At 41.5% G+C, this 19,710-nt stretch overlaps 1 protein-coding gene across 1 annotated transcript in view; it reads left to right on the top strand.

Annotated features, from left to right (window-relative positions):
• Nucleotides 1-19,710, top strand: part of LOC115158565 (BMP/retinoic acid-inducible neural-specific protein 3) — a 62,486-nt gene that overhangs the window by 21,448 nt on the left and 21,328 nt on the right. Inside the window, exons 3-7 of the mRNA XM_029707668.1 lie at nucleotides 7,764-7,954; nucleotides 8,152-8,336; nucleotides 13,119-13,224; nucleotides 13,597-13,833; nucleotides 17,287-17,509. Of these exons, the coding sequence (XP_029563528.1) occupies nucleotides 7,764-7,954; nucleotides 8,152-8,336; nucleotides 13,119-13,224; nucleotides 13,597-13,833; nucleotides 17,287-17,509 (942 nt within the window). The remainder of the gene's footprint in view (nucleotides 1-7,763; nucleotides 7,955-8,151; nucleotides 8,337-13,118; nucleotides 13,225-13,596; nucleotides 13,834-17,286; nucleotides 17,510-19,710) is intronic.

Below are 19,710 nucleotides of genomic sequence, written 5' to 3'. Positions count from 1 at the left end.
TCGCCTTGATAAAAGTGGAACAACATTTGAATGCCACATAATATCTGAACATCATCAGTTGCATCCCTTCATGGAAGCAGTATATACATCTGCAAATAGATTTTTAATGCCCTATGCCACAAGGTTAGATTTGTCCAGGAACGGTTCCACAAACATGACAGTGAATTCAGCTTACTGCAGTGGCCTGCCCAGTCACCAGATATCAATCCAATTGAGCAGCTGTGGGATGAGATGGAACGAGCTACTACCAGCCAACTTGACACAACTGTGGGAAGCATTGGAGTCAACATGGGCCAGCATCCCTGTGGACCAATTTCAACACCTTGTAGAGTCCATGCCCTGACAAATTGAGGCTGTTCTGAGGGCAAAAGGGGGTGCAAATCAATATTAGGAAGGTGTTCCTAATGTTTTGTACACTCAGTGAATAGTAATTCCGTTTTTGCAGACCATGATGCATGCCCAGAGCAAAATGGCTGAAAATATGTTCTTTGCTCTAGCTCCTTGCTTTAACTAGTGTTGAACATCACAATTGAGTATTTTATCTGAAATCCACATGCTGGTGTGAAAGTCAAACACCCTACACATGGTGCCAATAGGGTAACCCCACTTGGGAATGGTAACGTGGCTTTGACCACATCAGCCTCCTCAAACGTCCAGCCGTGCTTTACAATTGCCTCACTTCTGCCATCAAAATTCTGACACCAATGTAGCAAACTGCAATGCAGAGAAGGGAACCTGGGTCACTGTCATGAAAAGCAAACACCCTACGCATTGCGCAAATAGGGTAAACTTGAGAATGGTAACGAGGCTCATATTAGCGAGGACCACTATATTGCGCCCTCCAAATGGGAAGGCACGATTCCGTGCTTCAACCACATCGGCCTCTTTAAATGTCTGTCAGTGCATTCCAATGGCCTCACGGCCGCCATCCCAATTCTAGCAACAGAGTAGCGGACGGCGGGGCAGGGAAGGGAACCAGGGTCACTGGCATGAAAGGAAAACTCCCTATATTAACTGGGTTAACCCACTTGGTGGGAATTGTAACGTCACTATAATACATTTGCAAATAGCCTACTTAAAGGGATAGTTCACTCAAATTACAAAATTACATTTAGGCTTTAATTACACTGTAAAGTATGACCTCAATCCATGCTTTGGTTTAGCTTCCCTGGCACTGTTTCCAAATGCTAATATTTTTTGCATTTGTATTACAAATCCCATTCAAGTCATGGGACCGATATGAGCGTATTCCATGCATCATGTCCAAATCATCCGAAAGTATCTACAATTGAGTGTAAAGCTCAACAAAGTAACTTCAGATGATTTGAACAAAATGCGCAAAAATGCTATTATCGGTCTCATAACTTGAATGGGATTTGTGCCCCCAATGCTAAAACGTTAGCATTTTGGAAACCGTTCCAGGGAACATCAACCAAAGAATGGATTGCTGTCACCCCTTTTCCATATACTGCTAACAGGTTAAGAAAACCAATATGTAATTTTGGAATTTGGGTGAACAAGAAATGCTTACCTTATATTAGAATTTGTGGCACAAATCCAATGCAAGTCAATGGTACTTACAGTACCAGTCAAAAGTTTGGACACACCTACTCATTCCAGAGTTTTTATTTTATACTATTTTATACATTGTAGCATAATAGTGAAAACATCACAACTATGAAATAAAACTCATGGAATCATGTAGTAACCAAAAAAAGTGTTAAACAAATCAAATATATTTGAGATTATTCAAAGTAGCCACCCTTTGCCTTGATGACAGCTTCATGAGGTATTCACCTGGAATGCATTTAAATTAACAGGTGTGCCTTCTTAAGTTAATTTATGGAATTGCTTTCCTTCTTCTTAATGCATTTGAGTCAATCAGTTGTGTTGTGACAAGGTAGGCGTGGTATACAGAAGATAGCCCTATTTGGTTAAAGACCAAGTCACTATTATGGCAAGAACAGCTCAAATAAGCAAAGAGAAACGACAGTCCATTACTTTAAGACATGAAGGTCAGTCAATACGGACATTTTCAAGAACTTTGAAAGTTTTTTTGTTCAGGTGCAGTCGCAAAAACCCATCAAGCACTATAATGAAACTGGCTCTCATGAGGACCACGACAGGAATGGAAGACCCAGAGTTACCTCTGCTGCAGAGGATAAGTTCATTGGAGTAAACTGCACCTCAGATTGCAGAACAAATAAATGCTTCACAGAGTTCAAGTAACAGACACATCTCAACATCAACTGTTCAGAGGAGACTGCGTGAATCAGTCCTTCATGGTCGAATTGCTGCAAAGAAACCACTAATAAAAGACACCAATAAGAAGGAGAGACTTGCTTGTGCCAAGAAACATAAGCAATGGATATTAGACCGGTGGAAATCTGTCCTTTGGTCTGATGAGTCCAAATTTCTGGTTCCAACCGCCGTGTCTTTGTGAGATGCAGAGTAGGTGAACGGATGGTCTCCGCATGTGTGGTTTCCACCATGAAGCATGGAGAAGGAGGTGTGGGGGTGCTTTGCTGGTGACACTGTCAGTGATTTATTTAGAATTCAAGGCACACTTAACCAGCATGGCTACCACAGCATTTTGCAGCAATATGCCATCCCATCTGGTTTGCGCTTTGTCCCACTATCATTTGTTTTTCAGCTGGACAATGACCCACAACACACCTGCAGGCTATTTGACCAAGAAGGAGAGTGATGGAGTGCTGCATCCGATGACCTGGCCTCCACAATCACCTGACCTCCACCCAATTGAGATGGTTTGGGATGAGTTGGACCGCAGAGTGAAGGAAAAGCATATGTGGGAACTTCAAGACTGTTAGAAATCCATTCCTCATGAAGCTGGTTGAAAGAATGCCAACAGTGTGCACAGCTGTACTCAAAGAATCTCAAAGAAAAAATATATTTAGATTTGTTTATCACTTTTTTGGTAACTACATGATTCCATATGTGTTTTTTCAAAGTTTTGATGTCTTCACTATAATTCTACAATGTAAATAATAATGAAAAACCCTTGAATGAGTAGGTGTGTCAAACTTTGACTGGTACTGTAAATTAGCTTTTTCACACTTCATGTCCAAATCATTGATTTGCAACCTTCAGCTCACGCTGAGGTTGGCTTAGTTCTGTTAGTGATCTTGTCTTATTAACGTGGGGACCGCTGTCCTCTCATCCTTGGAACAGAAAGTAGAATTTTTGTCCGGGTTTATATAGTGGTGAAAGAAGGGCGTGTTTCATAGTTTAGAACCAATGTCTGTTCACTTGGGCAGGGCCTCTGAGTGAGCAGAGTTTACTCTTATGACAAACCGTTCTCTCATTTAAGAAGCTAAAATTACATTTCCTCTTTTCACAAATAGTTTCATATTTAAACATTTTAAATTGCACAAAAATACCATGTGAATCTGATAACTAGAATGTGTCGACTTTCCAAGGTACAGTTTGTCATCCTGTCATTAGTAGTAATGTCTCAGACAACAACTGATCTGAGATCATATTCATTAAGTACCAACGCATATTTTCAACTGGTTGGATTACCGAAATATGGTTCCATGGTTCTATATGGTTCTATAAAGTAGAGCGCGAGAGAAGGGGAAAGGTATTTATGGGGGTCATAAACCTCCCCCAACAGGCCAACGTCATGGCACCTGCCTTTCTAAAATCTTTGAAAGCCACGTTAATAAACCGATCACCGACCATTTTGAATCCCACCGTACCTTCTCCACTATGCAATCTGGTTTCCGAGCTGGTCATGGGTGCACCTCAGCCACGCTCAAGGTCCTAAACGATATCATAACCGCCATCGATAAAAGACAGTACTGTGCAGCCGTATTCATCGGTTTGTGGTCGTAAATACATTTACATTTACATTTTAGTCATTTAGCAGACGCTCTTATCCAGAGCGACTTACAGTGGTAAATAGACGATTACGAAAAATATAGACGAGAACTCTCTTGGTAGATGGTGTGTTCTACAGCTTATCATAAGGTACTCTACCTCAGGCAATACCTTGAGACTTCTTTAATATTAGACATCGCGCACCAGCTGTTATTGACAAACAGATACACACACACACACACACACACACACACACACACACACACACACACACACACACACACACACACACACACACACACACACACACACACACAGAATGCATTTCTACAATATGTTTGAGTTAATTTACATCTTAAAACAGCTACTTTAATCAGAAATTACTGTATTTTGGTTGTGTATTTCCATAACTGTTAAACTGTGTATATATACAGTAATTTAGTTATTTTATTCACAGTGAACTAAATGTCTTTTGACTTTGATTTCCACATAAATGTACATTCACATACAGTATGTTAAAATAGAATGATTTCCCTAAAACAAATCCATAATTTGTTATAATATACATAAACCGTTATTTTACAGGAAACATTTTAAATTAGAGATGATTACTGTATTTAAAAAAAAAAATATGTTCATTATTCAGAAAAAAGGAAATTACTGTAAGATTTTACAGTGAATTTTCTGTGAAATTACGTGTGCCAAACTGCCAATTTCTAGGCAGCGCAACTGAAGATATTTAAGAACAGCCAAAAGCTGGTCTTAGCAGTAATGCATGCTGTTTATGGGATCGATTTTGCCAGCGGAGGAGCACAGTTGCCAAATCCGTGTCATATTATTAATGTTTTATTAATATATCACCTTGGAGATCACCAAAACAGTCAGCTGACATTCACCTTTTTTCTGTGTATTTGTCATTATTTTTTACTAGATTCTGTGAAAAGTTTGGGCTTATTATGTTTATTTAAAAAAATATATATTTCACCTTTCACCAGGTAGGCCAGTTGAGAACAAGTTCTCATTTACAACTGCGACCTGGCCAAGATCAAGCAAAGCAGTCCGACAAAAACAACAGAGTTACACATGGGATAAACAAACGTAGTCAATAACACAATAGAAAAAATCTATATGCAGTGTGTGCAAATGTATTATGTGCGATGCCCATTGAATGAAAGGTCATGGCTGTAGGAAGCCTGTTAAGGAACATCAAGTTATTAAAATAAGCTTTGTTTTCCTTATTATTGTACCACCCAATAAATGGTATGACACAAAATTCTCAGCTACAAAAGAGACCCTGCTTCTATAACTGGCAAATCACAGGAATTACGATCGCATAATGTAGTGATGAATACGCTTGTAGGCTATTTACCTGTTTGTTTACCTTTCACGTGGTAAAGTCACCACAGGCCATATTAACGGCGATGGTAGGATTATCTTATAACGTTTGGTTAGAACTGTGAATGCAATGCGTCTTAATAGTTCCATGTTGAAGCTAATTACTTATTTAATGTAAAACAAACTAGACAAACTAAGCTACATGTTTTTTTTACAACTGGGCCTATTGTAGGGCACTGTATACCATTCAATGGCTAAGACAAACATCCATGCTTCCCACAGTCGTGCCAAGTTGGCAGTGTCCAGCAGTTCTTGACACTCAAACCGGTGTGCCTGTCACCTACTACCATATCATGCTCAGAGGCACTTAAATATTTTTTCTTTCTCATTTACCCTCTGAATTGCACAGATACACAATCCATGTCTCAAGGCTTAAAAGTCCTTTTTTAACCTTTTTTTAATCTTTTTTTTGTTTACACATTTAACCCCTTATTGTCAAAACTACCTCCGTACTTCCATTCATTTGTATGGGTTACCTTTAGATGGTCGTAGAGTGGAGAGGCCTATTCAAACGGAGAATACCATTGTATTTGTGAGAGTCAACCCCTTTCTACTGTGGGGTCATATTAGTTTGTAGGCCAAACCGTTCAGATGGTTTAGTGAGAAGACTCTGCCACTTTCTACCACAGATGTGGAAGGGCGACATACTGTAGGAGGATGCAGTAAATTGAGACGCAGCCCATGCAAAGAAAACCTATATTTATAGCTTAAACTGACAGATTTTGATGGGGATTTTTTTATTATGTTACTTATATTGATGCACTGGGGGTTGTATTTAATCTATGTCCAGCTCCTGTGAAAAGTTTGGATTTGTGTAAAACCCTCCAGACTAAGTTGCCTTGATTAATATTACAGTATATGCCCACGCGGAGCAATTACAGTATGGTGCTGTATTTGGACATGTCCTATTTAAAACAAGTTGTTGTTGAATTGTTTTTTATGGAATTTAATTCCAATTATTCACTTTTCTTTTCTTTTTTTTGGTCTTATCAATAGTGAATTTCTTGCTTATTGACCACGTTTGGCATGTCCATGGATGAGACAAAATGCCATTTACAGTAGGCCTAGCCCCTATATTAGTGTAATGCTATGTTAAACAATATATTTTCATAGGCCTATTGAAGCCATGAAATTACTTAGAACAAGATAGACTTCAAACATGTTCAACATAGGCTATTTAGCAAATATGGGATTGGCTTACATTTTTGTTATTTTGTTTCTGTAGGGTATTTTATAAACTAGACTACAGCATACTAATGTTTGAATTGGAGTTGAAAACAATGCAATACCTAAAAGACTGTTAATACACAACTTAATGGAACCACATACTGTATTTAGACATGGAGCACGCTCTGATTGGGCAGTGAGGGGTCAAGCCCTTATGTGCCACCGCCAGCGACTGCACCCATAATTCCCGCTGTGAAAATAGCTAAAATATTTCTGACACACCGCCTGACCTATGGCACTACTGCCAGTGCTAAGATTTACCATTGCGTTCTTATTCAATAAAAAAAAATTACAAATAAAGCCCTGAGTGTCCTAGCATCCCTGTAGGGGGCCAGTGGGGGAATTGCCCAGTGTTAATGCTAGCTAACTCGCAAGGGTGTTTGTGTGTGTGCCCTTGCTAACCAGCATCCGTACATCTGTACATCAACAAGCCTCCGTACATCTGTACATCAACAAGCCTGGCGAGACTTTGTGTCGATCACGGTTAAGCTCTACTCGCTGTTCCGACCCACAGTAGATCACCTCCATTGTTATTCCATTCAAATCCGCAGCACTAATTTCTGACAGTTTTACAATGATCCTTTCTCTCCATAACAGGCTTGACCACTGAAGCCTGGTTATTATGGGCTGTTTGAGCTGCATGGTAATCTGTAAGGACCGACGCTGGAGTAGAGAAGCAGGTATGGGGAGTCAAACATTTAATCGGAACAGACATGGAACAAGACAGGAACAGCGTCAGCACACAGCTATACAAGGACATATGACAATCAATGCTGAAGCAGGGAACAGTGCGGAGGAACAGACAGATATAGGGGAGGTAATGACAGAGGTGATTGAGTCCAATAATCACTGATTTGTGTGATGGGGGGAAGGCAGGTGTGCGTAATGATGGGGAGCCTGGCGCCCTCGAGGGGAGAGAGAGAGAGAGAGAGAGAGAGAGACCTTCTCAGAACAGTGTAAACAGCATGGCACCGTTCATATTTTAAGAAATGGCACCGGAGATGTCGTGGCGTGCAGACATATTTTCCACCCAGCATTGCCTGACTCTAAAAATAAGTCTCCTCACACAGGGCAAGGCTGTTGGCTGGCTATAACATGCTCTTGAGACCTTTTTCCTCTGTCTTCACTATGAAAGAGGGTGTTTGCAAATGAAGCCTGCCGTGTGTGGGGTGGGGGCGGCGCATGTGCATCTCTGTGTGTGTTTGTTTGTGTGTGTGTGTGTGTGTGTGTGTGTGTGTGTGTGTGTGTGTGTGTGTGTGTGTGTGTGTGCATGCTAATGTGTGTCTGTGACATTACAGGGAGTTTGGCCGCTGGAAAGTGAACAGCCTGGCTCTAGAGAGACAGGACAACAATGGTCTGGCCCTTCCCCTGGACCCTGAGTTCCTCCAGACCATCAGGCACCTAGGCAGACGGCCCAGCCTCAGCTCCATTACAGACAGCATCATCAGGAAGTACGGAACACACTTCCTGCTCTCAGCCACCTTGGGGGGTAAGAATAATATTTATTTATTGGTGTAATGATTGGAAGACCTTTTTCTTTCAACCCAATCCTTTGTATGCTGCTGATGCTCAGCTTCAGAAACGCAAACAGTAAATTCTCACTTTGCTGTAAAGGTGTCATATTGAATGTGTTCTATTCCCCAGCCCAGTTCTCGGTGCATATTCTGCTCCACTCTGTGTGTTTAGGGGAGGAGTCATTAATGATCTTTGTGGACAAGCGGAGGTTGAGTAGAACGGTAGAGACAAGAGAGGCCAACGGTACAGCCGTGACTCTAGAGGCCCTGCACCAGCTGGCTGCCTCTTACTTCATCGACAGAGAGAGCACCCTACGCAAGCTGCACCACATCCAGATAGCATCCACAGCCATTAAGGTAAACCTACAAACTGCACCACATCCAGATTGCATCCACGGCCCCTCCCTCCCACACACATTCATTCCCAGAGCCCTCTAGCTGGGTCCATTAATCACTGTGTCAGTCATTATTACTGAGTAATGAGTGTGATCGGCTGAGTTTGCCCTTTGCACAGCAGGACATGTTTGTCAGACTCCGTATTCGGAGTGATTCGTTTCCATGTGAGCCTGTGATTTGTTTACATGTACCTGTGGCAATGAGAGGATTATCATTGAGGAATTTCCCATGCATAGACACCTTGTATGAGAGCGGTGTTTCACCAGCTGGTGAGCCACTGGTGTCGATTTTTACATTTCTTTAATAGTGATGGTTTAAAACTGGACTGCTAGACTGTTTTGTACATCTTGAGGTTTGGGGAACCACTTCTAAAGAATGTGGGGGAGGGGAGAAGGTGTGTGTTAAAATACATGTGACAGTCATACCTGACACAATTGTACAGTTCAACATTGATTTTGAACATTATCTAAGATGATGTAGAGTTATAAACTCATTTGTAGTTTGAAAGCATCCATCCATTTATCAGTGACTTTTCCCAGTGCTATCCCATCTTTGGCCACCACAGACAAATAAGGCCATATATTCCTTAAAGTGAATTGGCAACAGGACACATCATGGCTTTGTTGGCAGCGTCCTCGTGGACAAAGTGCTGCTAAAATAGTCTGATTGAGATGAATGGAGCAGAAGTCCTCTGAGGTGCATTTGTTTAGGAGGCAGTTTCAGGTGACTGATGTGAAAAATTCACAGCATCAGCTGCCTTTAATTCAGGCCATGGATTTTTACCTCGTCAAGATGAAGACAGATGGCAAAACAAAAGCATTTCTTAGAAAGAGGGCACCGGACAACGGCTTTAAGAGAACAGATTTCAGGAGGAGAAAAGCCTGTTGTCCTGGTATAATGTAGGAGCTATAGCTATAACACTTCAGATGAAAAATAAAGAGAAAGGAGAAATTAAAAAGATAAAGAGGGGAGGCGAAGGGAAGTTGTGCCTCTACAATTACGCATCAGAGTGATGAATCCTCGGTTCTATTTCAACAACTTCTTAGAGAGCTTGCCCCATTTGTCAGCCATTTTGGGTATGAGTTAAGGTGTCACGCTAATGAATAGAAGACGTATGAAGAATACTGGGGTTTCGCCATCTGTAATAATCGGTGCTTTACCCTACCAGCGAGCAAGAAACACTGACAGGAGACACTAACAGTGCTGGGTGGACATAAATCAAGTGGTTAAAGTTTGATTTACAACCCAGGTCCGTTTCTACTAAGGTTTATTACAATTAGCCTGAAAAACAACTAGCCATCGATGGGGAGAGGACAGAAGAGTGTTTTTGACCCAATTTGCTGCCTTGCTACTGCAGTGTTTAGTTATTCATGTCCTCTTATGGTTCATTTGTAGGAGAATAAAGATAATTTGTGAGGCTGAGCTTTGGAAATCTAGTGAGAAATTATGGTTGCAGTTGTTCACGATGTAGAACAGATTTGATGTGGATAAATAAAAATAAAAAACACTGTCTTGTTTTATCCCTTGTGTATCAATTAATTATTCATTTCATACAGATTTTGTCATCTTCATTATTATATTGTTGTCCTCTTTAACATTTTGCCATGTCCTCCCCCTCAAGAAAAAGACACCCTCAGATGTAAAAACAAGAGGAAGTTTGTTATTTTCTATCAAGGTCTTATATACTCTGGGAGAACTTTACAAATTAGATAAAGGTATGAGCTGCAGTTGGCTTTGCTTACCCTTTAACCTCTGTCTGGGTCATCGTCAGTCAAGCTACTAATTTGCAAGTTGTGAGTAATCTTAACCTTTAGCCAGCTCTGTTTCCTCTCTCTGCAACATTGTCTGCCAAGAGCACCAGAATTATTAAGCTCTGAGAGAAGGGAAGAGGGACGATAATTTGTTCCAAATCAAAAGGAGTCTCTCTCTCAGCCCCATCCAAGTTGGGAAACAGACTCCCATCTAAAAAAACAGCATATCATAGTTTCCCTTGCCACAGTATTAACTCCTACTTTCTTCTCTTAAAGGTCCCCTGCTGCTCCCCTGCGGATTTCAATGAGCCTCCATTTATTTAGGGGGCACAAATATAATCTCATGCTAGTTTATTTTTTCTCTCTTCAAGTCGATAAGCTGATCCTCAGCTCTGGTTGACATCGTAGTGTAAGCCAGTGCAACAAAGTGGTTTTAAAACATCTTGCCGGAATCCTCAAAGAGTGTCTAAACACGCGTAAACACATCTAGGATGCAAATGGGGATATGCTGCATCGACTAAGGCTATGCCTAGTGATTAAAAACAGGCCGATTTTCTGTGGTGCCGTGAAAAAAACAATTTCCAAAGAAGCGCCGGTCCCAAACATTAATGCCATTCCATACTTTTTTAACAGGATGGTGTATAGGCCTCTTAATACCCATTATTATTTCAAAATCTGACATCTGGGGCTCACTTACTGGCATTTTATGTATTTTATTCTGCTTTTGTGGAATTACACATAGGTGGAATTAACAGAAGGCATGATCTTCATCAGTTTCCATGCCTCTGCCTTAGTGGTATCATGATAATATTAATAATGCTTGCATTTAGAAAATAATTGAGCTTCCTCGTCATTTGAGGCATTGCACCATGCATATAAAAGTATACAAGGGTTGTTACTGCATTGCTTTGGAGCACTTGTGATATGCTTATATTTTCTCCATTCTCGCTTAAAACCATTAGCTATTCCCAAACACTAAACACTAGCAAGACCTTTAAACAATTCCCCAGGGGCAGATTCTTTGGCTGAGGCAGAACAGGGGACTTTGGTCTCTGCCTTAATCAGAAGAAGCATCCATACTGTGAGTGAGTGCTGCTCCCTTATATCAAGTCTCATGTGGCTCAGTTTGGTAGATCATTGCGCTTGCAACGCCAGGGTTGTGGGTTTGATTCCCACTAGGGACCAGTTTGAAGTAAAAAAAATTATGCACTCACTACTGTAACTCGGTTTAGATAAGAGTGTCTGCTGAATTACTTAAATGTAGAATATGATGATGCATACCAGACACGTCTCCATCACATAACCAAGCAACAGATTCCTATTGCAGGAAAGCCTTTAAGAGCAATCGCCAGACCCATTAAATGCAGCTGTAAGAATTTCTGATAGTCAGCACTCGATTATGGCAACCCCCGCTCGCTCTCTCTCCACCTCCTCATTTACATGTTTCTATCTACCAAAGTCCCCATAAGTTACTGAACATACTTTTATACAAACAACTGTTAAGAGTTTTTTTTTTTTTTTTTCTAAATCCATTTCTTATTGAAAGGACTAAGTGTGCATATGCTCGGCTTCACTTGGTCCTTGTTGCAGATGGTCTCATTGCTATGCATAGAAAATCCAGATTTAAATTAAAACATTTCCCTTTAAGTTGGACATCTGTCTGTGTTAGAAATTAATCTGCCCATCCCTCTAGACATTTCTCGGATTTTAATTATTTGCGTCGAAGCATCAATAAAAAAAATAATGGAAATGCCGTTGATAGGCCTGCCGAAGTTGAGGTTTTCATTCTCTCTTTCTCAACCCTCTCTCCCCCCCTCTCCATTTCAAAGTAACTCAAACCTCAATGTTGAATGAAAAATAATATTTTGTGATTATCATATAATCCATCACTGCTGCTTATGTATTGAAGGTTGATCATGGTTCTGGTGTCTTAATGTTTTGAATGCATACCTTTTTGATACAGTTCAGTTTCTGTTCTTTTTCTTTCTTGTGTCTCACCCTTCCTTCTGTTTTCACAGTGACCTTAAAGTAGGTGTCAAAGAGAGCCAACTTTTCTGCCCACAGAGGGAATGGAAAGTGTCCCCTTTCTTCTGAATGTAGAACCATAGTTCCTCATTGATCTACACTGGTGATGTGGTTACTTTTATTGGCCCTTTGGGAAAATATTCAAAGAAGGAGCCACTGTGGCGTTAGGGGAGAATAACTTGCAAGTGACGAGGAGGGAGATGGATAGGCCCGCAGGCTGCCAGACTTGGAGAAAACCTTGATATATGGGAGCTTTAAATCATCCTTTTGTCAAGGATGATTGAGCTGTGATTGTGAACGATCTAACCACTCACCCAGAGGAGAAGAGATCCTGTGTCTTTCCCATTTGTCAGCGTGAATCTAGTGATATGTCTGCCAGGCTTGCATGTAACTGCATCTTTCAAGACTTAAAGCATAATTGGAAGGTGCCACCGAAAATAATTCTTCATACGTAGTTCTTTCTTTTACTTTTTTGCAGACTCCACATTCTTCTCTCCCTTGTGTCAGATGACAGTGTTTTTTGGTTGCATTGCTACTGTATGTCATCATCGCTTTCTCTGAGTAGACAAGAAACCACCTCTCACCCTTAAGCTTCTTCATGCACTATACTTTTTGGATATAACATAATGTGGCCCTGAACAGAGAATTATCATCTAACAGACTATACTGAATAGTGGATATGTCTAAATGCACAACCTTGGTGTTGCATCATACACCAAACAACTAAACTACTGTACTACTACTTGTAATGTTTGTTGATGTGAACATTTAAACGTGTCTCAATAAGGTGTAAAATATTTAGTCCTGTGGAAGTGCAGATGGTAGGAAGTGAGTGAGCGTACTATTGTTGTTGTTGATCTCATTCCACATGACATTCAGCTCTGCATCCCTACATTTTTTATGACTTTAGTGGCTCTCTCTTACAGTGTAGTGGAGTATTGCCATGTGCCTCTGTCTTTCCCGTTAGGTGACCGAAACCAGGACGGGCCCTCTTGGATGCAGTAACTATGACAACCTGGACTCAGTCAGCTCTGTTCTGGTTCAGAGCCCTGAAAACAAGATTAATCTGCAAGGTTGGCCATCCATAATTGAACCCACCCAGACATTCTGATGGAATTGTCACAGTTTATATTCTCTGCCAAACGTTAGACAAGACGCATCAGAGTGTCAGAAGGAATTTAGCTTCAATTCGTCTTTGTCTGGCATTGGAAAAACGAACCTCTGGATTCCTAAGTGAATCACAGGGATTTGTAGACATGTATGAACAAGCCAGTGGAAATGTATCTATAAAGTGACCAGAAAATACCTCTTCTGTCTTATAGTAACTTGCAGTAGAAAGTCTATAGTTAATATAGTATTTGAGTCTAGTTTACATTATTACAGTAATTTGTCTTGTAGTTTAGCCAGTGTTGTCATATATAAACTGTACCATGTCCTCTCCCCAGGTCTCCAGGCCATCCTACCACAGTACCTGAGGGTCAGGTTCGTCCAGGCTGCTCTGAGCTACATCGGCTGTAACGAGGAGGGTCAGTTTGTGTGCCGAGACAATGACTGTTGGTGCCGCTGCAGCCCAGGCTTCCCCCAGTGTAATTGCCCCGACGTGGACCTGAGGGCCATGGAGGCCAGCCTACTGCACATCAGAGACACCTGGAACATGGCCAACCAGGACTTTGAGGAGTCGGGTATGGGAGTATGACATTGACGATACACTCACAGAGGCGTATATAGAGAATGTGTATAGAGAACATTCAATATACTTGCACAAATGTACTGCAACTGTATGTCAAATCAAATGAAATTGTATTTGTCACATGCGCCGAATACAACCTTACCGTCAAATGCTTATTACAAGCCCTTAACCAACAATGCAGGTCAAGAAATAGAGTTAATTTTATTATTTTACTTAATTATTATTTTCTTAAGTAAAAAAATGAAAAGTTACACAATAAAATTACAATAACAAGGATATATACAGGTAGTTCAAAGGGGGGGGGGGGGTGGATTGGGGGTAGAAGCTGTTAAGTCTTATGAATTTGGGGTAGAAGCTGTTAAGGAACCTTTTAGACTTGGCGCACTGGTACCGCTCGTCATGCGGTAGCAGAGAGAACAGTCTATGACTTGGGTGACTGGAGTCTTTGATAATGTTTTGGGACTTCATCTGACCCCGCCTAGTGTATATATAGGTCCTGGATGGCAGGAAGCTTGGCCCCAGTGACGTACGTGGCAGGAGGCACTACCCTCTGTAGCACCTTACGGTCAGATGCCGAGCAGTTTCCATACAGGCGGTGATGCAACCGTTCAGGATGCTCTCGATGGTGCAGCTGTAGAACGTTTTGAGAATCTGGGGACCATCTTTGCAGTCTCCTGATATATGCCATAGAACCTTACACAACACAGAAATCAGTGTGACGTCTGCTGTCTATGGGTTCACATGTATATTTAAAGGCTGAATCAGGCCACACTTGAGAAGTCTGTGAACACATACAGAAACTCCAGAAAGTATTTATGCCCCTTGACTTGTTCCACATTTTGTTGTGTTACAGCCTGAATCTAAAATTGATTAAATAGAAATTTGCTGACACTGGCCTAAATACAATACCCCATAATGTCAAAGTACAAATTAATAAAAACGAGTGAATAAGTATTCAACCAATTTGTTATGGCAAGCCTAAATATGTTCAGGAGTAAACATTTGCTTAACAAGTCAAATAATAAGTTCAAAGAACTCTGTGTGCAATAATAGTGTTTAACATAATTTTTGAAAACCTCAACTCTGTACCCCACACATACATCTGTAAGGTCCCTCAGTTGAGCAGTGAATTTCAAACACAGATTTAACCACAAAGACCAGGGAGGTTTTCCAAAGCCTCGCCAAGAAGGGCAGACATTGAATATCCCTTTGAGCATGGTGAAGTTGCTTTTCTACACCCAATCACTACAAAGATACAAGCGTCCTTCCTAACTCAGTAGCCGGAGAGGAAGGAAACTGCTCAAGGATTTCACCATGAGGCCAATGGTGACTTTAAAACAGTTAGAGGGTGTTTAATGGCTGTGATAGGAGAAAACTGAGGATGGATCAACAACATTGTAGTTACTCCACAATACTAACCTAATTGACAGAGTGAAAAGAAGGAAGCCTCCACAGAATAAAAATATTCCAAAACATGCATTCTGTTTGCAATAAGGCAGTAAAGTAAAACGGCAAAACATTTGGAAAAATAAATTAACTTTGTCCTGAATACCAAGTGTTCTGTTTGGGGCAAATCCAACACATCACCGAGTACTACTTCATATTTTAAAGCATGGTGGTGGCGGCATCATGTTATGGATATGCTTGTCATTGGTAAGGACTAGGGAGTTTTTTAGGACAAAAATCAACAGAATAGCTAAGCACAATCCTAGATGAAAACCTGGTTGTCTGTTTTCTAACAGACACTGGGAGACAAATTCACCTTTCAGCATGACACTATCCAAAACACAAGGCCAAATATACGCTGGAGTTGCTTCCCAAGACCACATTAAATGTTCCTGAGTGGCCTGGTTACATTTTTTACTTTAATTTGCTTGAAAATATATGGCAAGACTTGAAAATGGCTGTCTAGCAATGATAAACAATCAACTTGACAGAGCTTGAAGAATTATTTTAAAGAATAATGTGCAAATATTGTACAATCCAGGTGTGGAAAGCTCGTAGAGCCTTACCCAGAAAGACTCACAGCCGTAACCGCTGGCGATTTTAACATGTACTGTATTGACTCAGGGTTGTGAATACTTATGTATCTGAAATATTTGTGTATTTCATTTAAAAAAAAATAAAACATTTTCACTGCCATTATAGGGTATTGTGTGTCGATGGGTGAGGAAAAAGTTATATTTAATCAATTTTGAAGTCAGGCTGTAATAAAACAAAATGTGGAATAAGTCAATGGATATGAATACTTTCTGAAGGCACTGTATGTTTAATTCACATGGCCCATGCGAGGGACTAAACCCACAACCTTGATGTTGGCAGCATTATAGTGTAACTGTCTGAGCCAGTTGGACCAATTATACCCTCCACACCATCTGCCCTACTGCATTGTTATTTAATTTGCCCTGGTTCAGTACCTGTAGTTCTGCAGTGGTTCGTCTCAGAGCAGAGCTGTGGGAAGGCATTAAGAGAGAAGCATTGTTACCTAGCTGTTTTCAGCCTCTGACAAGATAATAATGGTGGGAAGAGGCCTGGCTTTCAGGGATGAGGTGTCATTGTCGTGGCAGTGAAACAGCGTTCTAGTCTTGGCATGAACAGACAGTTTTATTTTTTGTCCCGGGAATGGTGCCAGCCTAAGCAGGTTTACTCAGGGTGCAATGGAGCACACTAATTCATTTGAATGCAGCAGCTGGAGGCTGATTTAAAACATGTAAACATCCTTTACCAAGCACATCATGGAATCTAATGGCCGTAAAGACACTATTACGTTTACTTGTAATTGCAATCTGAGATCTCTCTCTCCTAATATAGCGAATGGTTTATCAAAAAGTCCATTGTGTTAGTTATTTTTTAGAAGTTATTCATTTCACAGCAGTACATATTACACCATGGCTAGTCACTTGGAGAGCGATTGACGATTGTAATCAGAGATAATCAACATCACTGTTAATTGTAAATATCACTGTCACTTTCTCATTACAGATTAGTTAGAATTGAATTCTGAAAAATCTATTTAATCATGAAAGCATATATCGATTGCTCTGAAAATAGATTTTTGTTAATTCCTGCGATGCCCCCTTTGACTCGTTAAACCTAACACTTACCATGAAGCAAAGTCATATTTTTTGCTGCTTTTCTATCTGTTTGGCTGTTGTGCCTCTGCTGACAGAGCCATGAGCTTGCTTTGCCAGGAGCTGGCTGGGTTCTTGGTGTTTCAAACAGAGACACAGACCCACATTTAGTTCTGCCTCTTTCTATTAGCGTATGCATCACTTCCATTTTCCCCCACCGCGGCCCGGCAAACCAAGTCCCATGTGCTCTCTCTAAAGTGATCCCTTAATGCCGTCTGACTTTATCAGCCAAAATGAACAGAATCATATAAATAAATAAGCGGACCAGAACGACAAGGGGGCATTAAACCTCTCCACACCTGTCTGCCTTTCAGAGGAGTTCCAGAACTTTTTGCGGAGACTCCCGACGTTCTACGCCCTCAACACATCTGCCATCCAGTACTTCTGGAAGATGGAGCCGGCCATCCACCAACGCTACAGACAGCTGGAGCTCAGCAGCAGACAGCTCATTGCCAAATCCCGACGAATCGTCAACAAACTCTTCACCCTCAGCAAGAGGTGTCGGACACAGCCGAAAGTCATTGTGCTGAGAGAGAGGTGAGACTATATTATGATAAACATTGCCTGTGAAGTTTAGCTGGCATGTAAATTACCAGTCAAAAGTTTGGACACCTACAGTACTTGTTCCAGGGTTTTTCTTTATTTTTACTATGTTCTACATTGTAGAATAATATTGAATCAAATTAACTTTATTTGTCACATGCGCAGAATACAACAAGTGTAGACCTTACCGTGAAATGCTTTCTTTCAAGCCCTTAACCAACAGTGCAGTTCAAGAAGAGTTAAGACAATATTTACCAAATAAATTAAAAATGTAGTAGTCCGGTGGACATTTGATTAATTGTTCAGCAGTCTTATGGCTTGGGGATAGAAGCTGTTGAGGAGCCTTTTTGTCCTATACTTGGCGGTTCGGTACCGCTTGCCGTGTGGTAGCAAGAGAAAACAGTTTATGATTTGGGTGACTGGATTCTGACAATTTTATGGGCTTTCCTCTGACAAGGCCTATTATATAGGTCCTGCATTGCAGGAAGCTTGGCCCCAGTGATGTACTGGGCTGTACGCACTACCCTCTGTAGCGCTTTGCGGTCAGATGCCGAGCAGCTGCCATACCAGGCGGTGATGCAACCGGTCAGGATGCACTTGATGGTGCAGCTGTAGAACTTTGAGGATCTGGGGACCCATGCCAAGTCTTTTCAGTCTCCTGAGGGGGAAAAGGTTTTGTCGTGCCCTCTTCATGAGTGTCTTGGTGTGTTTGGACCATGATAGTTCGTTGGTGATGTGGACACCAAGGAACTTGAAGCTCTTGACCCTCTCCACTACAGCCCCATTGATGTTAATGGGGGCTGGTACAGGCCGCCTTTTCCTGTAGTCCACGATCAGCTCCTTAGTCTTGCTCACATTGAGGGAGAGATTGTTGTCCTGGCACCACACTGCCAGTTATCTGACCTCCTCCCTACAGGCCGTCTCATCATTGTTGGTGATCGTTGTCAGTGTCAGCAAACTTAATGACGGCGTTGGAGTCGTGTTTGTTTGTTTGGTCGTGGATGAACAGGGAGTACAGGAGGGGACTAAGTACACACCCATGAGGGGCTCCAGTGTTGATGATCAGCATGGCAGACATGTTGTTGCCTCCCCTTACCACCTGGGGGCAGCCCATCAGGAAGTCCAGGATCAAGTGACTGCACTTGAAGACATCTGGAATCATATAAAATATATTTTATATTTGAGATTCTTCAAAGTAGCCACCCTTTGCCTTGATTACAGTTTTGCACACTCTTTTGGTATTCTCTCAACCAGCTACATGAGGTAGTCACCTGGAATGCATTTACATTAACACGGTGCCCCTGATGGGTGTGTACTTAGTCCCCTCCTGTACTCCCTGTTCACCCACGACCAAACAAACACGACTCCAACACCGTCATTAAGTTTGCTGACACCAACAACGATCACCGACAATGATGAGACGGCCTGTAGGGAGGAGGTCAGATAACTGGCAGTGTGGTGCCAGGACAACAATCTCTCCCTCAATGTGAGCAAGACTAAGGAGCTGATCGTGGACTACAGGAAAAGGCGGCCCGTACCAGCCCCCATTAACATCAAGGGGGCTGTAGTGGAGAGGGTCGAGAGCTTCAAGTTCCTTGGTGTCCACATCACCAAAGAACTATCATGGTCCAAACACACCAAGACACTCATGAAGAGGGCACGACAAAACCTTTTCTCCTCAGGAGACTGAAAAGACTTGGCATGGGTCCCCAGATTCCCAGATCCTCAAAGTTCTACAGCTGCACCATTAAGTGCATCCTGACCGGTTGCATCACCGCCTGGTGTGCCTTGTTAAAAGTTACTTTGTGGAATTTCTTTCCTTCTTAATGCGTTTGAGCCAATCAGTTGTGTTGTGTTGTGACAAGGTAGGAGTGGTATATCGAATATCGTTTTCACCAAATAGGGTTAGGGTCCATATTATGGCAAGAACAGCTCAAATAAGCAAAGAGAAATTACACTCCATGAAGGTCAGTCAACCTGGAAAATGTCAAGAACTTTGAACGTTTCTTCAAGTGCAGTCACAAAAACCATCAAGCCCTATGATAAAACTGGCTCTCATGAGGACTGCCGGAAAGGAAGACCCAGAGTTACCTCTGCTGCAGTCCTTTGCATAATCATGTTGCTTATTGAAGTTCATAACAGATGGATCCATACAACAACAACAAAGAACTATGTACAATACTTACGTGATCACC

This window comes from Salmo trutta, chromosome 22, assembly GCF_901001165.1.
Source record: "Salmo trutta chromosome 22, fSalTru1.1, whole genome shotgun sequence".
In the NCBI taxonomy this organism is placed as follows: domain Eukaryota; kingdom Metazoa; phylum Chordata; class Actinopteri; order Salmoniformes; family Salmonidae; genus Salmo; species Salmo trutta.
The sequence above is the reverse complement of the archived record's forward strand: the minus strand, read 5'-3'. Positions and strand labels throughout refer to the sequence as shown.